Source organism: Epinephelus lanceolatus, chromosome 15 (genome assembly GCF_041903045.1).
Source record: "Epinephelus lanceolatus isolate andai-2023 chromosome 15, ASM4190304v1, whole genome shotgun sequence".
Classification (NCBI taxonomy): Eukaryota; Metazoa; Chordata; class Actinopteri; order Perciformes; family Serranidae; genus Epinephelus; species Epinephelus lanceolatus.
The window spans coordinates 22915690-22933038 of NC_135748.1; the positions used below are offsets into that span (position 1 = coordinate 22915690).

Genomic DNA, 17349 nt, shown 5'->3' on the forward strand with positions numbered 1-17349 from the left:
TTAATAAAATGTTAAAAGGAACACGATAACCATAAATATATCAAAACATTTTTCTTTAACCGTTGTAGACGCTTAATAAAACATATTATCCACAGGATAGTCGGCTCAATATTCAACTTTAGAGCTACTTCTTTTGGGCGAGTGCTTGGTCGCGTCCCCTTTAAGTGGTGTTGGGTGTAGGCTGTGAAACTCAAAGGGAAGCTGAAGAGTCAAACTGAAGGTAAACAGAAAGCTGCTTTATAGAAAATTAATATTGAAATGGGTCACGATACCAACAGGTTTTGCTTGTATACTTGTTGAATATATTGCGTGTATTTGCCAGCCAACTGTGAAAGTCCTCGCTTTTTAACTTAGTGTGAAAATAAATGCGGTGGGGACATTTAAGGTGGAGTAGAATGAGTTTCATCCAAACCTTTGCTTTTATGTTAGCATGTACTATATCTTAAAGCTAACGAGCGGTGTTTTCTGCTTAGCGTGTATTTAGTTAGCTAGATAAATTATGTATTCAAGCTAACCTGTTGATTCAGTTTTAAATATTTTATGCCCCCTGACCTCACCCCGTTACACATACACCCTCCGACTCCATCACAAAGACCTGCAGTAATATTTGGCTCTGACATGATGGAGGCGGAAGGTATAGTTACAGCAGCAGGTGTAACAGACAAACTGGTTTCCATTTAAAATGATGCCACTGTGTAATTTTACCAGTAGTTACTCATTTACACAAACTACAGCCTTTGAAATTACCAGCATATAAGTTGGTATGAATCAACACCTCTGACAAAGTCTCAACATTTATTTAATACTAAGAGATACTGATTACACAGCATCATTACTACACAGGTGTGCCTTGGGGTGACCACAATTAAAGGCCACACTAAAATGTGTTCATTTCACTACCATCTCCAAAGTTGTTTCTCTTAATTTGGCAGTACATCCAACCGGCTTCACAATAGCACAGGTCAGTCATAATGGCAAACTGCTGTCAGGTAAAGACCCTGGTGTGTAAGATGAGCATGCAGATACACTTCCCATGGTTTGTGCAGAAATTGTTTGGTTGTGCAAGCCAATTGTTGCATCACTTGTTAGTGTGGCTGGTCTGAGACGATTTTGCAGGTGTGGAGATGTGGAGGTTTTGAGCTGGTGTGGCTACATGTGGTCTGCAGTCATGAGGCTGGTTGGATGTACTGCCAAATTCACAGAAACAACATTGGAGATGGTTTATGGTAGTGAAATGAACATTCAGTTCATGGGCAACAGCTCTGGTAGACATTACTGCAGTCAGCATGTCATTGGCACGCTCCCTCTAAATTTCCAACATCTGTGACATTGTGTTGTGTGATACAACTGCACATTTTACTGCCACACCTGTCAGGTGGGTAGATTGTCTAAGAAAATAAAATGTGCTCACAAACATAAACGTTATCCATTTAAATAGTCTAGATTTCTCTGTGTATGTGATGACTGCTTATGTTGTTCTCAGGTCTCTCTTGCAAAAGAGATGTCGATATAAAAGGGTGGCTTCAGAATTTTTCAACCTGGTCCCTATTTACCCATGATTTTGTGCAGTAACTAATGGAAACAACAATTTTTGAAATTGGTCCAGTATTGAGAGAGAGAGCGCTGCAGCTGGCAGCTGCAAGACAGGCTGCAGTGTAACCACTTGGGGCATTTGGCAACATCAATTTACATCCACTAAAAGTGCTTGTGTTTGCCACTGACAGGCTCAGATTATTATTCTAGGTGTCTGTCAACATTTTGAAAAGGATCTCTTTATAGACTATTTTATTTAAGGTAAAATGCTTTTTGTTTAACCAGAAACAGCCTCAAAATCACCATTGCCAAAGTCACCAGACTTTATTTAAATAAACAGTAATTATATTCTTGTAAAACACACTTCATTCAAAGTTGACAAAAAATAATACTCACAAAAGACATCGTGGTTTATCTCTCCATTGTTCTCACAATCACCAACTCTGGTTCTGTCTAAATTAACCCTTAATTCACCCAGTTAGATGTGAAAATGTGCTGACTCTGGTGGGTGTGGCAGAAGGGATTTCAGGACTATTTCTGGGTACACTGAAAGGATCTTTCTCATTAACAAAAAGGTTTATCTCTGTAGGGATCCTTTCCATAATGTTGTCAAGTGAGCCTGTAAGTGGCAAAAACAAGCTCTTTCATTGGACATAAATTCATGGTGTACAAATGCCCCAAGTGGTTACACTGAAGATTATTTTGTGGCTGTCAGCTGCAGCTCTCTCACTCAGTACTGGACCAGTTTCAAAAATTGTTGTTCCCATTAGTCACTTAGATGCAAAATGTGAAAACAGGTCCAATGTTACCTTTTAACGAGACTTCCTGAATAACTAACACTCCTATAATGTGAATAGCTGTGCAGTTGTCACAGTAACAATGGGATTATGTAGCTGAAGGTCAACACTCTTATTTATCCATTATTTAGAATTTAGACTATGCTATGTTCTACATTCAGTCATTAATCATCTCTATTAACATTTGAAGAGAGAGTTCTGCGGTGTGTTTAACACTGAGGTCTGTGACGATTCAGGTTTGGTGAGGCTGGAGGGCTGGATGTGGTCGTCATGGTGAAAGATGTTCCGGAAAGTCAAAAAGCGCCACAGCAGCAGCAGCTCGCAAAGCAGTGAGATCAGCACCAAAAGCAAAGTACAGCAACACAACCACACACACATAAATTTTATGACAAAGCCACTTTACCCTTGTTGAGCCAACACCCTCTTGTGTTTCTGACTCCATGTAGTCTGTGGACTCCAGTTTGGGAGGGCTCTCCAGATCCAGCACTGTCGCCAGCCTCGACACAGACTCCACCAAGAGCTCAGGTTAGTCAGCTAACTCATGACAGTCGACAATGTTGACCTCCACCTTTTATTTTCTAACTGATTATTTGATGTGTGCCCTCTGCATAAAGGTAACAGCACGTCTGAAACATGCGCTGAGTTTCGGGTGAAATATGTTGGAGCCATTGAGAAGTTACAGTTTGACATGAGCAAGACCCTCCAGGAGCCTCTGGACCTCATCAACTATATAGATGCTGCTCAGGTAGGAAGCTGAAGGGACACACTTCAAGTAGCAATGATTGGCTCTCGCAGTCACTCCAGGCAGTCAATATCGCATCATTCATTTATGAAGACGCTATAAATAAATATTCTGCTTCTTTTCACAGCAAGATGGAAAGCTGCCCTTCGTGCCCGGAGACGAGGAGATGATCCTGGGAGTGTCAAAGTACGGAGTCAAAGTGGCCTCACTGGACCAGTGTGTGAGTAGAAAAGCAGCTGATAAAGTGATATACTGTACTTGAGATTGAATGCTCATTGATTAGACTGTGCAGTATTACTGTGTCATCAATACAGCCGAGCAGCACGGTTATGAATTCAGCATCAGTTTATAGTTTCTGTGCAAAGCTGCTGACACAAGAGTTTTCAGAAATTCCCTTTATGTTTGGTGTATATCTCTGAGATAGTGCTACACAGAGATTTACCTCTGAAGCCACATTGATCGATGTTGATTATCTGTCTTAAAGAAGTATTTCACTGCTGGAGAGATACTGTTTTCATAAAACTGGGCTGTCTATGTAGCAGAAAGACGCAGATACTTTTAAACATGACCAGAGAAAAGGGACTGTGTCATTAGCTCAAGGGGTAGAAAACCTAAAACCGGGGCGTCGTGGCTTAGTGGTAGAGCAGGCGCCCCATGTACAAGGCTGTTGCCGCAGTGGCCCGGGTTCGACTCCAGCCTGTGGCCCTTTGCTGCATGTCACTCCCTCTCTCTCTTCCCCTTTCACACTTGTCTGTCCTATCAAATAAAAAGTTAAAAAATGCCCCAAAAAATATCTTAAGAAAAAAAAGAAAAGAAAAGATAACCTAAAACCACCAGAATGCACTGCACCACACTGGACCAATAAACACCCCTGCTGGTTGGTGACGTAATGCGAGCTAGTTTGTTTTCTCGAATTACAGTTCAACAGTAAGTTAAAATACGTTACTGAAAACATTTTAGGCAAAAATAGGCAACGCAGTAACAGAATCTTGGCTCGTATTTTATCAGCACTGCTTAGTTTTACCATTTGAACTCAATTTTTTCAGCCTCTGTTTTTAGAATACAGGAAACAGTATGGCGCTTCCTGTTCACGAACTCTCCTATTACAGCTAAACAGTGCACTAAAATATGTTTCTATAGACATTTGAGGTTTGAAAATAGGCAATACAGTAACAGAATCTTGGTTTATATTTGATCAGCACTGCCTGGTTTTACAGTTTGATCTGAGTTTTATAGAAGGAGAATGAGAGGGGCGTCTCTCTGTACTCTTTGTGTCCTTGGTGGCACACTTATGAAAACAAAGGAGGTTAAAAAGAGGAAAACTCAAGGTGTCAGAACGTGCCATACTGTTGGGGTACAACACATGCACAGTAAAATCTGGTCTGCACTTGCTGAAAGGCTAAACAGCTGGCGTAGTAGTCATAGAACATGGGGACTATTAATTCCTTTCACAGAGGCAGTCAACTTTGGGTCAAAAAATATTTTGATATGGGAACCTGGAACCCTCTTGCTATGCAGAACAGTACACCACCGTGCCTCCCTTCAGTGGAGTTTGTATGTTCTCCCTGTGTCGGCATGGGGTACTCCTGCTTCCTGTGAATGTGAGCGTGAATGGTTGTCTGTCTCTACGTGTCAGCCCTGTGATAGTCTGGTGACCTTTCCAGGGTGTACTCCACCTCTCCCCCAGTGCCAGCTGGGATAGGTTCCAACCCCACACAACACTGTATCAGGAAGGCAGTTACAGATAATAAGTAAATGAATCAATGATTTACTGAAAGGGTAATAATAAAAGACCTCTCTTGTTTATGGTCTTAATAAAGGACCATAAACAAATGCCGAAAAAACGTTGAGCGCATTTCTTGTGCAGTCAACTGTAACCCTGCAACATCACAGCTGCAGTTACGTTGCTCATGTCTCATACCCCATAGTTGTCTTGGGGTCAAACACCATGTCCCAGCCTTCATTTGATAGCCCTAACAAAAGTGTGGAAGTACAACCTGTAGTTGAAGCAACAGCCCTAGAACCAGAGTCAAAGATTTAAGCAGGGAGATCTGTGAAGTTTATCACATTTCATTTACACACACTTCCCATATTGTTATGACATAAAGCTGGTTGAAAGTCAGCAACGAATCGTGTTAACCATGTAATACAAACAGAGAAATGTGAGCTTGATGTAGAGTCAGTAACAAAGTGCTGTTGATCGTACCTCTGGTCCAGGACGTGCTGCACCGACACCCTCTGTACCTGATAGTGCGCATGCTGTGTTACGATGATGGCCTGGGCGCAGGGAAGAACCTCCTGGCTCTCAAAACCACCGATGCAAAGCAAGAGGAGTGCAGCATCTGGGTGTACCAGTGCAGCAGCTCGGTGAGTGTGACCAAAGTATAACATGAAACAGTTTTCTGGATTTTAGTTTTTTCCCTGAGTGTTCTCTCTCATCTATCTGAACAGGAGCAGGCTCAAGCCATCTGCAAGGTGCTGTCGGCTTCCTTTGATTGCGCTCTGACATCAGACAAGTCCTGAGAGCAGAGAGGACGACGGGAGCTGAGATCTGTCCAGAAGAGAGATGAAACAACTGCAAAACCAGCAACAGAAAATCTGCGGATTGCCAAAAACAGCAACCATTTCCCCTTTCTCCAACTTTGCTTTGTTTAATTGAGATTAACTGGAGGTTAGTCTCAAGGAAAGCATGATTCAAGCCTTTGTACTGATGGGAAAGTCACATCCCGCTCAGTTTGTGACACACAGTATCACCTTCCCATCATTTTCCAGTTGAGACAGAACGACTGCATTTATCTGAATCATTTCCTTTGAGAATTTCCCTTACCTCACATGTTCCTTTGACCTTTCACATGAAGTCAAATAAGCAAAGTTTAGAAAAAAGGGAGATGGTTTCAGAATGTAAGTCATATTCAATGCAAATAATGGTAGAACATAGTACATAACCCATCTCCACCCAGCCGTGTCAGCATGTGACAACTCATGGGAGACATCCATCAGTGGAGAAGCTACATGGTACACTTATTTGACCACAGTTTGTTTCTCTCAGCATGGAAACCACTCAGATCTCTTCTGAAATTAAATACTGGTACAACAGTAGTCACTTTTTGGATTTGAAGGTACACAAAGATGCTTTAACTGCCTGAGAGGAGTCTTACTTTTTTAATTTGTGCGATTTTACTCAGTTTTTTTTACTTTTATTGTATCTTTTTAAAGTTCTTTATACTGCAAGATTCTTGGTACCAAAAGCTTGATGTGTTTTCTGATTTCTCCTTGTTTTTATGTAGTGTTGAAATATAAATTAAATCCATCAGACTTATGGAGGAAAAATGTGTTTACAGTCACGGTACTTAACTTGACTTCACCTTGTATATAATAATAGCCCGTTCCCCCTTTTTCCCTGTCCTCCTTTTCAACATGGTCCTGTTAAGACTGAGTTTAAGATGTGTCACTTGAATTAAAATAAAGAATTTTAATCTGTTACAATAATGGAGTGGATGACTTTATTTTATTTTCGATACTGATTAAAGTGGATCATCTCCTTTTTCTCTCTGCATGGGCCTCTGCCAGGGAATCCTCTCCTGACACTTTTTTGGCTAAACATTCTCTACTTTAATGCTTTTTATGAACTCTAGCACCTTATTAATATTCAAAGTACAAAGAACTCCCAGTGTGAGTGAATTTTAATTGTATTGTGAATAAGAAAACGCTCAGCCGGCCATGTAGCACCTTATCAAGGGCAAATTTGTATCACTGTCCTACAAGCTTGGCATACAGGCAAAGTTACAGTTGGCTGCAATCTGAATCCTCCACAGTACATACAACATTTATTTTATGTATAGAGCACTTCTCATAGTACTCAAAGACACTTTATTAAAAAAATATTTATTATAATAATTATATAATTATGAATACATTTTTAAATGTTTTGTCTTTTAATTATGCTTTTTTTTGGCTTGGCTGACAGGTGAAACTCACTGAACAAAAATTTAAACCCAACACTAACAAGATGCTGATAAAACAGCACCGTTACTACACAGGTGTGTCTTGGGGTGGTCACAATTAAAGGCTACTCTGAAATGTGCAGTTTTATCACACAACACAATGCAGCAAAGTTTTGAGGGTGCATTCCATTGGCATACTGACTGCAGGAATGTCAACCAAAGCTGTTGCCTGTGAACTCAATGTTTATTTCACTAGCATCACTGGTCACCAGTGTCTTCCCTAACTTTGGCATTACATCTGGCTCACCTTACAACTGCACACCATGTGCAACCACACCAGCTTAGGACTTCCATATCCAGTGTCTTCACCTGTAAGATTGTCTGAGACCAGCCGACCTGGCAGCTGATGGAATAAGTCGTTTGCACAACCAAATAATTTCTGCACAAACCATCTCAAGGAAACTCATCTGCATGCTCATCATCCTCACCAGGGTCTTGACCTGACTGCAGTTTGCCATCATAACCAACTTGTATGATTGTGAAGCCGGTTGGATGTACTGCCAAATTAAGAAAAGCGACATTGGAGACATTTTATGCTAGAGAAATGAACATTCAGTTAACAGATGACAGCTCTGGTGGACATTCCTGCGGTCTGCACGCCACTGGCACGCTCCCTCCAAACTTTGGACATCTGTAGCATTGTGTTGTGTGCTCAAACTACACATTTCAGAGTGGCCTTTTATAGTGACCAGCCCAAGGCACACCTGCATATTAATTATGCGATTCAATCAGCATTGATGTGCCACACCTGTCAGGTGGATGGACTTATCTATGAAAAGAAGTGCCCACTTACACTGATCTTAACAAATTTGTGACCAAACTTTGAGAGGAATAGAAGAATCTATTGAGTGCATAAAAAAGTCTTGGATCTTAATCTTAAACTTGTTAAAAAAAAAAAAAAAAAGATGGGAGCACAATATCAATGTGTGTTTTTACACTGTGGTGCTAACATGCTGAAACATTCCCCATCAGAGGGAGCTCTTGATGCATCTTCTGACTTTCAGCTTGACAAGAATCACACCAGCCACATGTTGTATTTTTAAACTGCAGGTCACTACCATAAACAGTTGTTTTGAGACTGAAATATCCCAAAATAAACAGGATGTGTTGTCAGCAATCGTTCAGTAAAAGTAGGCATTACTGTTTAAACATATAAATCATAACACAATACTGTAAAGAAACAGACCAGAGCCTCGTATTACTTCATATTTTATTATTCCAGTTTTCCCATTTACTTGCACAACAGAGTTAAGAGTCGATGCAGTGATCCACAGACAGTTGACAAGAATGAATTAAGTTTATTTTCCCAGTTAAGTGTGTGTGTGTATTTGTGTTTTCAGCACACACAGGTCCAGCTGAGGTTGCATCTGCTCATCACCACAGCGCATTAAAAGACATTTTCTGCCCAGGTTAAGTCTTCTTTTTTTTTAAACATATAAATATCAACAAAATCAAATCTATTTACACGAATAGATTATTAAATCTTCCTGTTTCCAGTGAGTTCATATTAAACGTGATGAAGAGAGCTACTGTACGATTCACACGCTTCTCTTCTCGTCATTCACAAATCCACGGAAAGGCTCTGGTTTCAGGTTAAATGCCTAAATATCAACATTATGAACAGAGAGAAAGTTGCTCTGCAACCAAAAGGAAGTTAATTACATTGGATGTTTGATAATTATTTCATAACACTATTGATAAACTCATCTTTCTACATCATGGGACCCCAGAGACGCACAGATAGGAGTAGGCTGAAGCTGCAGGAAGGCTATTTCTTTAGAGATAGAGACTCATTTGTGAACAGAGAAAAGAGGAAGCAACATTAGTCAGAGAGTTAACTCCTGCTCTTCATTCCATTCCCACGCCCTCTTTATTTCTTTACTTCAATATTGTTTCAGTCTCAGCTTATTCTGCGCACACACACACACACACACACACACACACACACACACTTCCTGTTCCTCTAATAAGGCAGATGACAGCGCAAAGTGTCAGACTCTGCATGAATGTAATTACTGGCTGCAGTCAGTGTCACCATCCAACCTCTAACTGCACGGGAGGAAGGACTGTTGAATATAATCCTCTACGATGAAACAGTACAGGCAGTGTGTGTGTGTGTGTGTGTGGAAAAGCTGCTCCATCACTACACACCTGTGAGCGAGTGGCTTCTCCCAGGTGTGAGGAGTCGGAGGCTATTTTTACATTATTGTCGCCCCCTTTCAATGTCTGTCTGTCTTTGAAACGAGGACAGGGAAGCGCTCCCTCGGGTGCAGCTTCTAGCATATTGCAGGGGTTAACGTAGCACCATTAGACAAGCCTCCACACAGGAGGCCTACTCCAGGGTTGAAAGGTCGCACCTATAAGCAGGTAGGCATTTAAAATCGCTCATGCACAGAGGTGGCGCGTAAGCATGTTGACTGTGTTCACATTTACAGTTGTAAGTAAGTTAAAATACATTGCTGGAGCCTTTTCAGTTCTATCTGTACAACGCAGCTCAACAGAACTTGGATGAAATGAATACTGTACATTAACCTTCATTATGTCACATGTCGTCTGATGTTTTGTAACAGGGGTGAGGACAAGCAAAGTGCATTTATTGCGAGAGGTCATTCACTACAATCATTGTTTTTAAATCTTAGGAGTCTTTGTCAGAAACATTAACAGCAAGCATTAAAACCACTCAGAGTCCCACGAGGCCTTGCCAGGAGCGACACCCTGACTTTCTGCTACGGTTGCCGCGCCGACGCCCACACAAAGTTGCAGCCGAGGTGACGATACAGCAGTGACACTTTACGAAGCTCGCTGATGATGAAGGTGATGATGTCGACAACAAACACTGGGACCAAGCTGGATGATTTGCTGGCTGGTTTTGGATAGAGACAGGTGAAGGAGGGACGCCGCATCCTGCGACACTTCCTGAGACCCAGAGAGGAAGCTTTCAGTCAGGGATGAAGTGTACAAATGTCACCGGGAAGGCTCCTCTTCTCATCGGATCACCTTCAATGTGACCCAGCTGTGAAGAGGGAAGACAGAAGCAACGTCAGAGGATGATAAGAGGCAGCTAGTTGCAGTTAAGATGGGTCTTGTTCTATTAGGAGGGCGTAATATCACTGAACTCTAAACAGTTTGACTGCTTAAAACAAAATAAGTCATCTAGGGCACATACACAAAACTAAAACACCACTACACACTGAGGCTGGGTGTTCCGATTAATCGCTATTGAAAGAATTCAATATCGATTCTTAAAACCACAAGACTAATGTATGGAGCACCATTTAAGTCAATATTATATGTGAAAAAACATATAAAATATATCCAAGAGACTGTGATTCAGTGATGTTCTGGTGCTACTGCTACAGTCTGATAAGAAAAATAAAAACAGCTGGAAAATAAATATGGCATTTTTTTTTTAAAATAAAAATGTCTTTAAAAATTATTAAATAAATAAAAACCTTTTACTTATTTATTGAACAATATTGACACATTTTTGTATTTCATGATTTATTTCATAGCTATATTTATTTATTTTGTAGGTTTATCTATTTATTTATTGCCTCTTGTTTATTTCAGGATTTATTTTAGAGATAAAATTATTCATTTTACAGGCATTTTTATTTATTTATTGCCTCTTATTTATTTTAGATTTATTTCCTTGCCATGTTTATTCATTTTGTAGGTTTATTTATTTGTTGCCTCTTATATTCATTTCAGAATTTATTTTATAAACAAAATTATTTATTTTACAGGCAAATTTATTTAGTTATTTATTTATTGCCTCATTTATTTATTTCAGGATTTATTTCATTGCCATGTTTATTCATTTTGTAGGTTTATTTGTTGCCTCTTACATTTATTTCAGGATTTATTTTATAAACAAAATTATTTATTTTACAGGCAAATTTATTTAGTCATTTATTTATTGTCTCATTTATCTATTTCAGGATTTATTTTATTGCCATATTTATTTATTTTGTAGGTTTATTTATTTGTTGCCTCTTACATTTATTTCAGGATTTATTTATTTATTGCCTCTTATTTATTTCAGGATTTATTTTATAGATAAAATTATTCATTTTACAGGCATTTTTATTTATTTCTTGCCTCTTATTTATTTTAGGATTTATTTCATTGCCATGTTTATTTATTTTGTAGGTTTATTTATTTATTTATTGCCTCTTATTTATTTCAGGGTTATTTTACAGACAGAATTATTCATTTAATAGGCATATTTATTTATTTTAGGATTTATTTCATAGCCATATTTATTTATTTAATTATTCATTTATTGCCTCTTTTTTTAAAGAATTATTTTCAGAATCAGAATCAGAAATACTTTTTTATAGCCATATTTATTTAATAGATTTATTTATTTATTATTCCATATTCCATATGATCTGCCTCTTCTCAGCAAATATGCATAAATGTGAACACTGTCGTGACTTGAAAAAAAGGTGCAGTTAGAGATGCAAGATGTCTAAAATGTCTACACAATGAAAATCAAGTTATTACAACATACAAAAAAAAAAAACAAAAAAAAAAACGTTTTCAGGATAAAAACTGAAAACTGCTTTTATATTTCTGCACTATATAAAATCCAAATTGAAATGAATCAGGAGATCAGTGCCAACATCTAGCCTTACCAAACACCATCTAACTGAGTACACACAGTGGACTATGAGAGACTAAATCACAATTAACATCTACATAATACTTTAGATGACATTCCCACGTTGTATTACCTTGGCCCAAAAAGAAGACAGAACTTATTACGTCCATTTAAGTCATTTTAAACGTCTTCTATACCTGAAAATAAAAAGCTAAGACATGTTTCTGCTCCAACAAGGTTCACACAAGGCTATAAGTGACACATGACAGGCCGATGGTGAAATAAAAACAGAATAATAAGAGTTGTTGATACAGCCTAAACGGAAAACTTGTGTTATAAATACAGCTTCTACAAACAGCAAAACATCCTTCTGTTGTTTGTTTTACATTGCTTATGAATTATTTTTATACTCAGAAATTAAAAATGCAACTTTATAGCTTGTTTTCCAGTGAAGAGACAAATTTAACTTGCAACCGAAGCACCACAGCGAAACTCATGACGTCTGACTTCATCCCCTTTTTGTGCTGCCTCATTACTGTGCTTTCATTTTAATATTTCACACACACAGAGTGATAAGGCTGCTGTATGCGGGACAGAGAGGAAGCATAGTGGGGACCCTGGGGATCTTTAGGGTCCATGCAGGGGACAGAGAGAGAGTGACTAAATACGGTCATATCTGCAGAGGTGGCTCAGAGGAAAACAAGTTGCAGCTGGTGGACGTTCACACAAGGGGCTCCACAGAGGAAGCAGCAGCAGGCGGAAAAAGAGGAGGAGGGGGGGAATATCAGCCTGAATGAGGTCATGGCTTTTTGCTTTAGCCACCATGGTTACCGAGTGCACTGACATCCACATGGTGAAAATGGGACCAGAGTGGGACACGGGCTGCACTGGGAGCGCTTTGTGTTTTAATCTGAAAACAAGTATCCAAAATGCAAAGACACACGTAACACTCAGATGTGCAGCGTGGGAGATACTGACCCACCACTCCTGGTCCTCCTCTCCGTCCACTATGATCACCTCGCCCTCAGAGAAGGTCAGCTCGTCTGGGTTGTCGGCTACACAGTTGTAGATGGCTTTTACTCGCTTCGGCCTCTGCTTCTGAGAGACGGGACAAAAGCACACAGACAGGTTCACACAAGTTTGTGCACAAGAGAAAATAGTGGTGAAAATGCTGCAACACAGTCAGGACTCACAGTCTTGCCTTTTTTGTTTGTCTTATACTCTTGGGATCTTTTTTTATTATCGGGAACAAAGGCCAAGTTACACAGAGAAGATGAAGTCAGTGAGAGTCTCCAAACAGACACAGGACAAAACTCCTCGGGAGCTCTCGTCTTCTACTATTGTTCTGTTTTTTAACCTCCTCTTAAATGTGTAAATGCTGTGCAGATTATAAAGCCCTTAGAGGCACATTCATGATTTGAAGCTATAAAGACTGAATGGCCAAAAACATTTTGGGCCCTATCTCACACCAGGCAAAGCAGCACACAGGGCAGCACAACTGTCATTGTTAGGATCTGACCACCATGTTGTGCAGGTAGCAAATGTACTTGCGCCCATCTGTGCACACACGGGCGTGTAGGTCTTAAAATGAGGTATGGTCAGGTGCACTGCTGACACACTGCTTTTTTTGAGACAGCAAAAATGACTGTGCCATTGACCAACAAACAACCTGGTCAAAAGTCAGAATAGTGTAGTATTCTTCTGCTATTAAAAGGTTGCATTATTCAGATAGTAAGATGCATGTACTCTCTGCTTGTTACACACACAGGGACACACGAATGGGTGAAATAAAACATCATTAATGACAAAATATTAATTACATTCTCTAAACTGTGACTATAGCAGAGAGCAGAGCGGAGCTGCTGTCTGACCCCCCTGTAAGAGAGACGCTGTGCGCTTTTACGCACCAGTAGCAATGTAACTTCATTGATTAGTTCAGAAGCTAAGTTTAGTTTTATTCCTTTGTCGAGTTTATAACTACAGTTTTTAGTTTTGCTAGATAAATGTCCCATTATATTTGCTGCAGTGACATTACTACTCTTACTGCATTACTGTCAGCACAAAACCGCTAGCTTCTCCGATTTGCTGAATCCGTCATGTAAGCAGCAATACTCCAGGTTCAGGCGTACCTGGCATTTTTTTTATTATATTCTTTTTAAGATTTTCTGGGGGCTTTTTGCCTTTACTGGATGGGACAGGGGGCCGCAGACTGGAATCGAGTCCATGGTCGCTGCAGCAAGGACATTGCCTCTGTATATGGGATGCCTGCTCTACCTACTCGGCCACCGGACGCCCCAGGTGCACCTGGCTTTTAAAGGGAATGGGAGACGACACTCCGATGGGTTAAAATGTTACACCCACACACTTATAACTACTTAAGGGACTAAATACAACCCCTTTGCCCCTTACTTTGCACCCAGATTATACACCGTTTGACGAGCAAAGTGGACATGCTTTAAATGCACTTGCACCATGCACTTTTAGACCATGCGCCATAAATGGTTTAAGTAGAGCCCTTTGTCTTCTATAAATATAGTGACTTCTTGTTACCTGCTGTCTTCATCATTGGTCAACATACTGAGGATAAGGTGCCATTTATTTTTAGAGCTCAATGGAAACTCTATATGAAGTATGCACATAAGTTTGACTTGTCATATGGTCCATCTCTATTGTTGTGCTTTCTCTATTTTGTACTGCTTAATTAATTTGCACCATAAATTTTAATGTAACTTTGATTTAATTTGTGCCAAAGACTTACGTTTGAAAAACAGCTGTAGGTATCAGATATAAAACCTTTACAACCACTGATTCACTCAGTAATAATGTGTCATCAGTGAAGCTCCGAGGCACGAAATCTAAATGAAATCATTGTGTCAATCCTAGCATTCTCCACTGACTGAAAACTAAGGGTGCTTTCATATGAACTCAGGTGCGTTTGTGTAGTTGGAACAGGTGATTTGGGCTGGTGTAAAAGCTGTCAGTCGCACCCTGGTGTGGACCAAACAACCAAACCGAGACCGCTCAAAAAGAGCAGCAGCACTAATTTAAGTGCTGCTGCATAAACCTCTGTCAGTCCCTGGAATTTGATTTCCCCACGTGGGTCCTGATGATAGGTAGAACTTCATGTAGTTCTCTTGGTTCATTTGCAAAAAGCCAGTGTGAACAGGAACCAAACCAAAACTTAAGTTCAACAAGGTATATTTTTTCCCTCTGGTGTGACCAAATGAACCGAACTACAAGTGTGAAAGCACCCTGAAATGAATATCACAGTTATTCATAACTGCAGGCTAGAAAGTTGTGAATGAACTGCTCTTCCTCCACCTTAAAAAATAAAAAAAACAGAAGCTTTTTGCCTGATGGAGGACAGGAAGGAAAATTAACTGCTTAAGTGTCACTGGAAACACTGAGACAATAGTTTGACCTGCACAACACTAATAATGGAACAAACCATTACTTGGAAAGTCATCAGCCAGTGAATCTGTACAACAGCATGAATGAATAAGCACTTCACAATCGACAGTATCTGGATAATAATAAGAGGAAGAATGAGGGACTCACTGGGTAGGCCTTCCTCGGCGTGGGGGCTGGAGGCAGAGACTGACCTATGGAGTTCTGGGGGCATCCTGGCACTTCCTTAGCTGGAACAGGAAGAGGAAATTAAATCACAAGGACAACAACACTTTCCACGTTTCCACAGAAGAAACAGATAGTAGTACAATGTGAATGTAACTCTCCGCACAGTGGACAGACACAGAGTATTTTATCTCTCTTATCTGTGTACTCACCTGGTCTTTCTATGGACACTGTTCGATTAAGAGGTCTGTTGAAGCTTTTATCGTTGCTGTAAAACAAAAACAGAATGTAGTCTCATCAACAGAGTTATATAAAGACAAACATCTAACAGAAAGCTGTCCGGCTCTCTAAGTCTCTTAACAGCTCTGTTACAGATTTATTACGGCACTATCAGCCTTGTGGGAGACGAAAAGACAAAAGGGCGACTGCGGAGGAGAGTTACTGCTCGTCTGGCTCGATGCAGAGCTCAGCCTGGGAGCTAATGAAGCGGCTAAACAGCAGCCATATCGGCTCATTCCTCCTGGGAAACAAACACCACATTACAAGACAAGCAAGATACACAACCCTGGGGTAAAGCGCGGCCTCCCTGCCTCTGTGTAGTGAATTATATGAATGTATTGTTTTCCTGGGCAGCTAATGAAGCTGCAAAAACACTTCTGAGCACTGACTGCAGGCTGAAACACTCTGAACATGTTAACATTAAATTCATAGTTGCAGACATCTTAAAAAATGTGTTTTTCCCTTTTGCTCTTACCCTGCAGGAGATTTAGGTGGTACTGCTCTGGATCCCAGCGGCCCCTGGCTTGACTTGGACTGTATGCCCATGGACTCCATCTTCGCCACAGGAGGACCCAGACCTGGGAAACACAGGAACACACCCTGACTGCTTTTTCTTTCATACCTTGGCAAACATAACACACCATTGGACAGTCAGAATTTCTAGACTGGAAGTCAGTGAGCAACGAAAGAAGAAATGACCCCCCAAAAATTGCAAGAAATTAGTAAAAAGAGAAAATTAAAAACAAGAAAATAAGTTAAAAATAAATAAATAAAAGAAAAACAAACAATTCTGTACCATAATTTTAAATATGTAATAATAATAATAATAATTAGATATATTCTCTCTCCAAGTGCCGCCCTCCCCCTCCTTACAGAGTGGTGGGTGATTGAGCACAGTGGTGCCCACTTACTCATTGATAACATGGTGATTTAAGGTCTGGAGTGCCGAGCAGACATAGCCAGTCAGCAGCTTGAGGGCTCTGTTGCAAAACCTTTCTACTGGTAACTTTACTCCCATATGGAGGGAGTGTTTTCATTAGCGCTGAGTTGTATTATTTGTTCAATTCCACAGTTGTTGCTCAGTTAAGTAGTGCAGCTGTCTTCTTTTTACAGAAAGTAGTTTTCAGTTGGTGTCCTCAATCATTTGTTGTACACATTTAATTTCTCATAGTACAAATAAGTGCTGCTCATACTTTCAAAATTGTGGATTTGTTTTCATATTATTTAGGTAGATGTAATTAATAAACCCTTGTGGGCTTTGTTCTTCTCATGGCACAATTTCAATTTTTCTGTTTATGTCATTTGTTGGATTTTAATTTGGCAAATAAACACTCAACTCAGCACGTGCAAAGAATTTAAAGTGTGTGCTCCTTAGTGACTGTAAGATCTGGGACACCTGATTTAAATGGCTTCTTACAGTAAAGTATTCAGTAAATACTAAAAACATAAACAGGCTGTGAATCTAAAACACTACATTATACTAAAATGCCTTCACTGCAGCAGTGGTCCAGCTAAAGGAGGATGGAGGATTAGGTCTGCTGGGGTCCATACCTCCAGTTGAAGTGAGTCTCATGGGGGGGACAGGAGGGTGCATGTTGGGGGGGTCTGAAGACGACCTCTGTCTGCCAACCAAGTCTAAAGAACCGGGCTTCCAGCTGCTGGACACTGAAGACTGACCGATCCCCCCCAGACCGGATAACTGGACTGTGACAGAGAGACAGAGACAGAGAAGGGTTAATCTGATGAAAAAAAGAAACACAGAGAGAGGAAGAGTGTACCGCACTTTGCCAGAACCAGCGTCCACTTTAAAAGTCA

The 17349-nt window shown here is 40.1% G+C and overlaps 2 protein-coding genes across 4 annotated transcripts in view; one reads left to right on the forward strand and one right to left on the reverse strand.

Annotated features, from left to right (window-relative positions):
• Positions 1-82: 82 nt before the first annotated feature.
• On the forward strand, positions 83-6561 carry itgb1bp1 (integrin beta 1 binding protein 1). 2 transcript variants are annotated; one of them, XM_033642081.2, is made up of 7 exons: positions 83-220; positions 2567-2682; positions 2777-2855; positions 2945-3075; positions 3200-3292; positions 5290-5439; positions 5524-6561. In XM_033642081.2, the coding sequence occupies exons 2-7, from the start codon at positions 2611-2613 to the stop codon at positions 5593-5595; spliced, it is 597 nt and encodes a 198-aa protein (XP_033497972.1). In that variant the 5' UTR covers positions 83-220; positions 2567-2610; the 3' UTR covers positions 5596-6561. The 2 variants fall into 2 exon arrangements, with proteins under 2 accessions (XP_033497972.1, XP_078031195.1); XM_078175069.1 differs by lacking the exon at positions 83-220 and having other exon boundaries at positions 2571-2659; positions 2809-2855; positions 5524-6552.
• A 1708-nt stretch (positions 6562-8269) lies between these two features.
• The window catches only part of asap2a (ArfGAP with SH3 domain, ankyrin repeat and PH domain 2a), an 85651-nt gene continuing 76571 nt past the window's right edge, over positions 8270-17349 (reverse strand). For both annotated transcript variants that reach the window (XM_033642991.2, XM_078175070.1), the window contains 6 exons: positions 17086-17238; positions 16010-16112; positions 15468-15523; positions 15241-15320; positions 12661-12780; positions 8270-10089 (listed from right to left, as the gene is read on the reverse strand). In XM_033642991.2, coding sequence (XP_033498882.1) covers positions 10015-10089; positions 12661-12780; positions 15241-15320; positions 15468-15523; positions 16010-16112; positions 17086-17238 — 587 coding nt within the window. In that variant the 3' untranslated portion in view covers positions 8270-10014. The remainder of the gene's footprint in view (positions 10090-12660; positions 12781-15240; positions 15321-15467; positions 15524-16009; positions 16113-17085; positions 17239-17349) is intronic.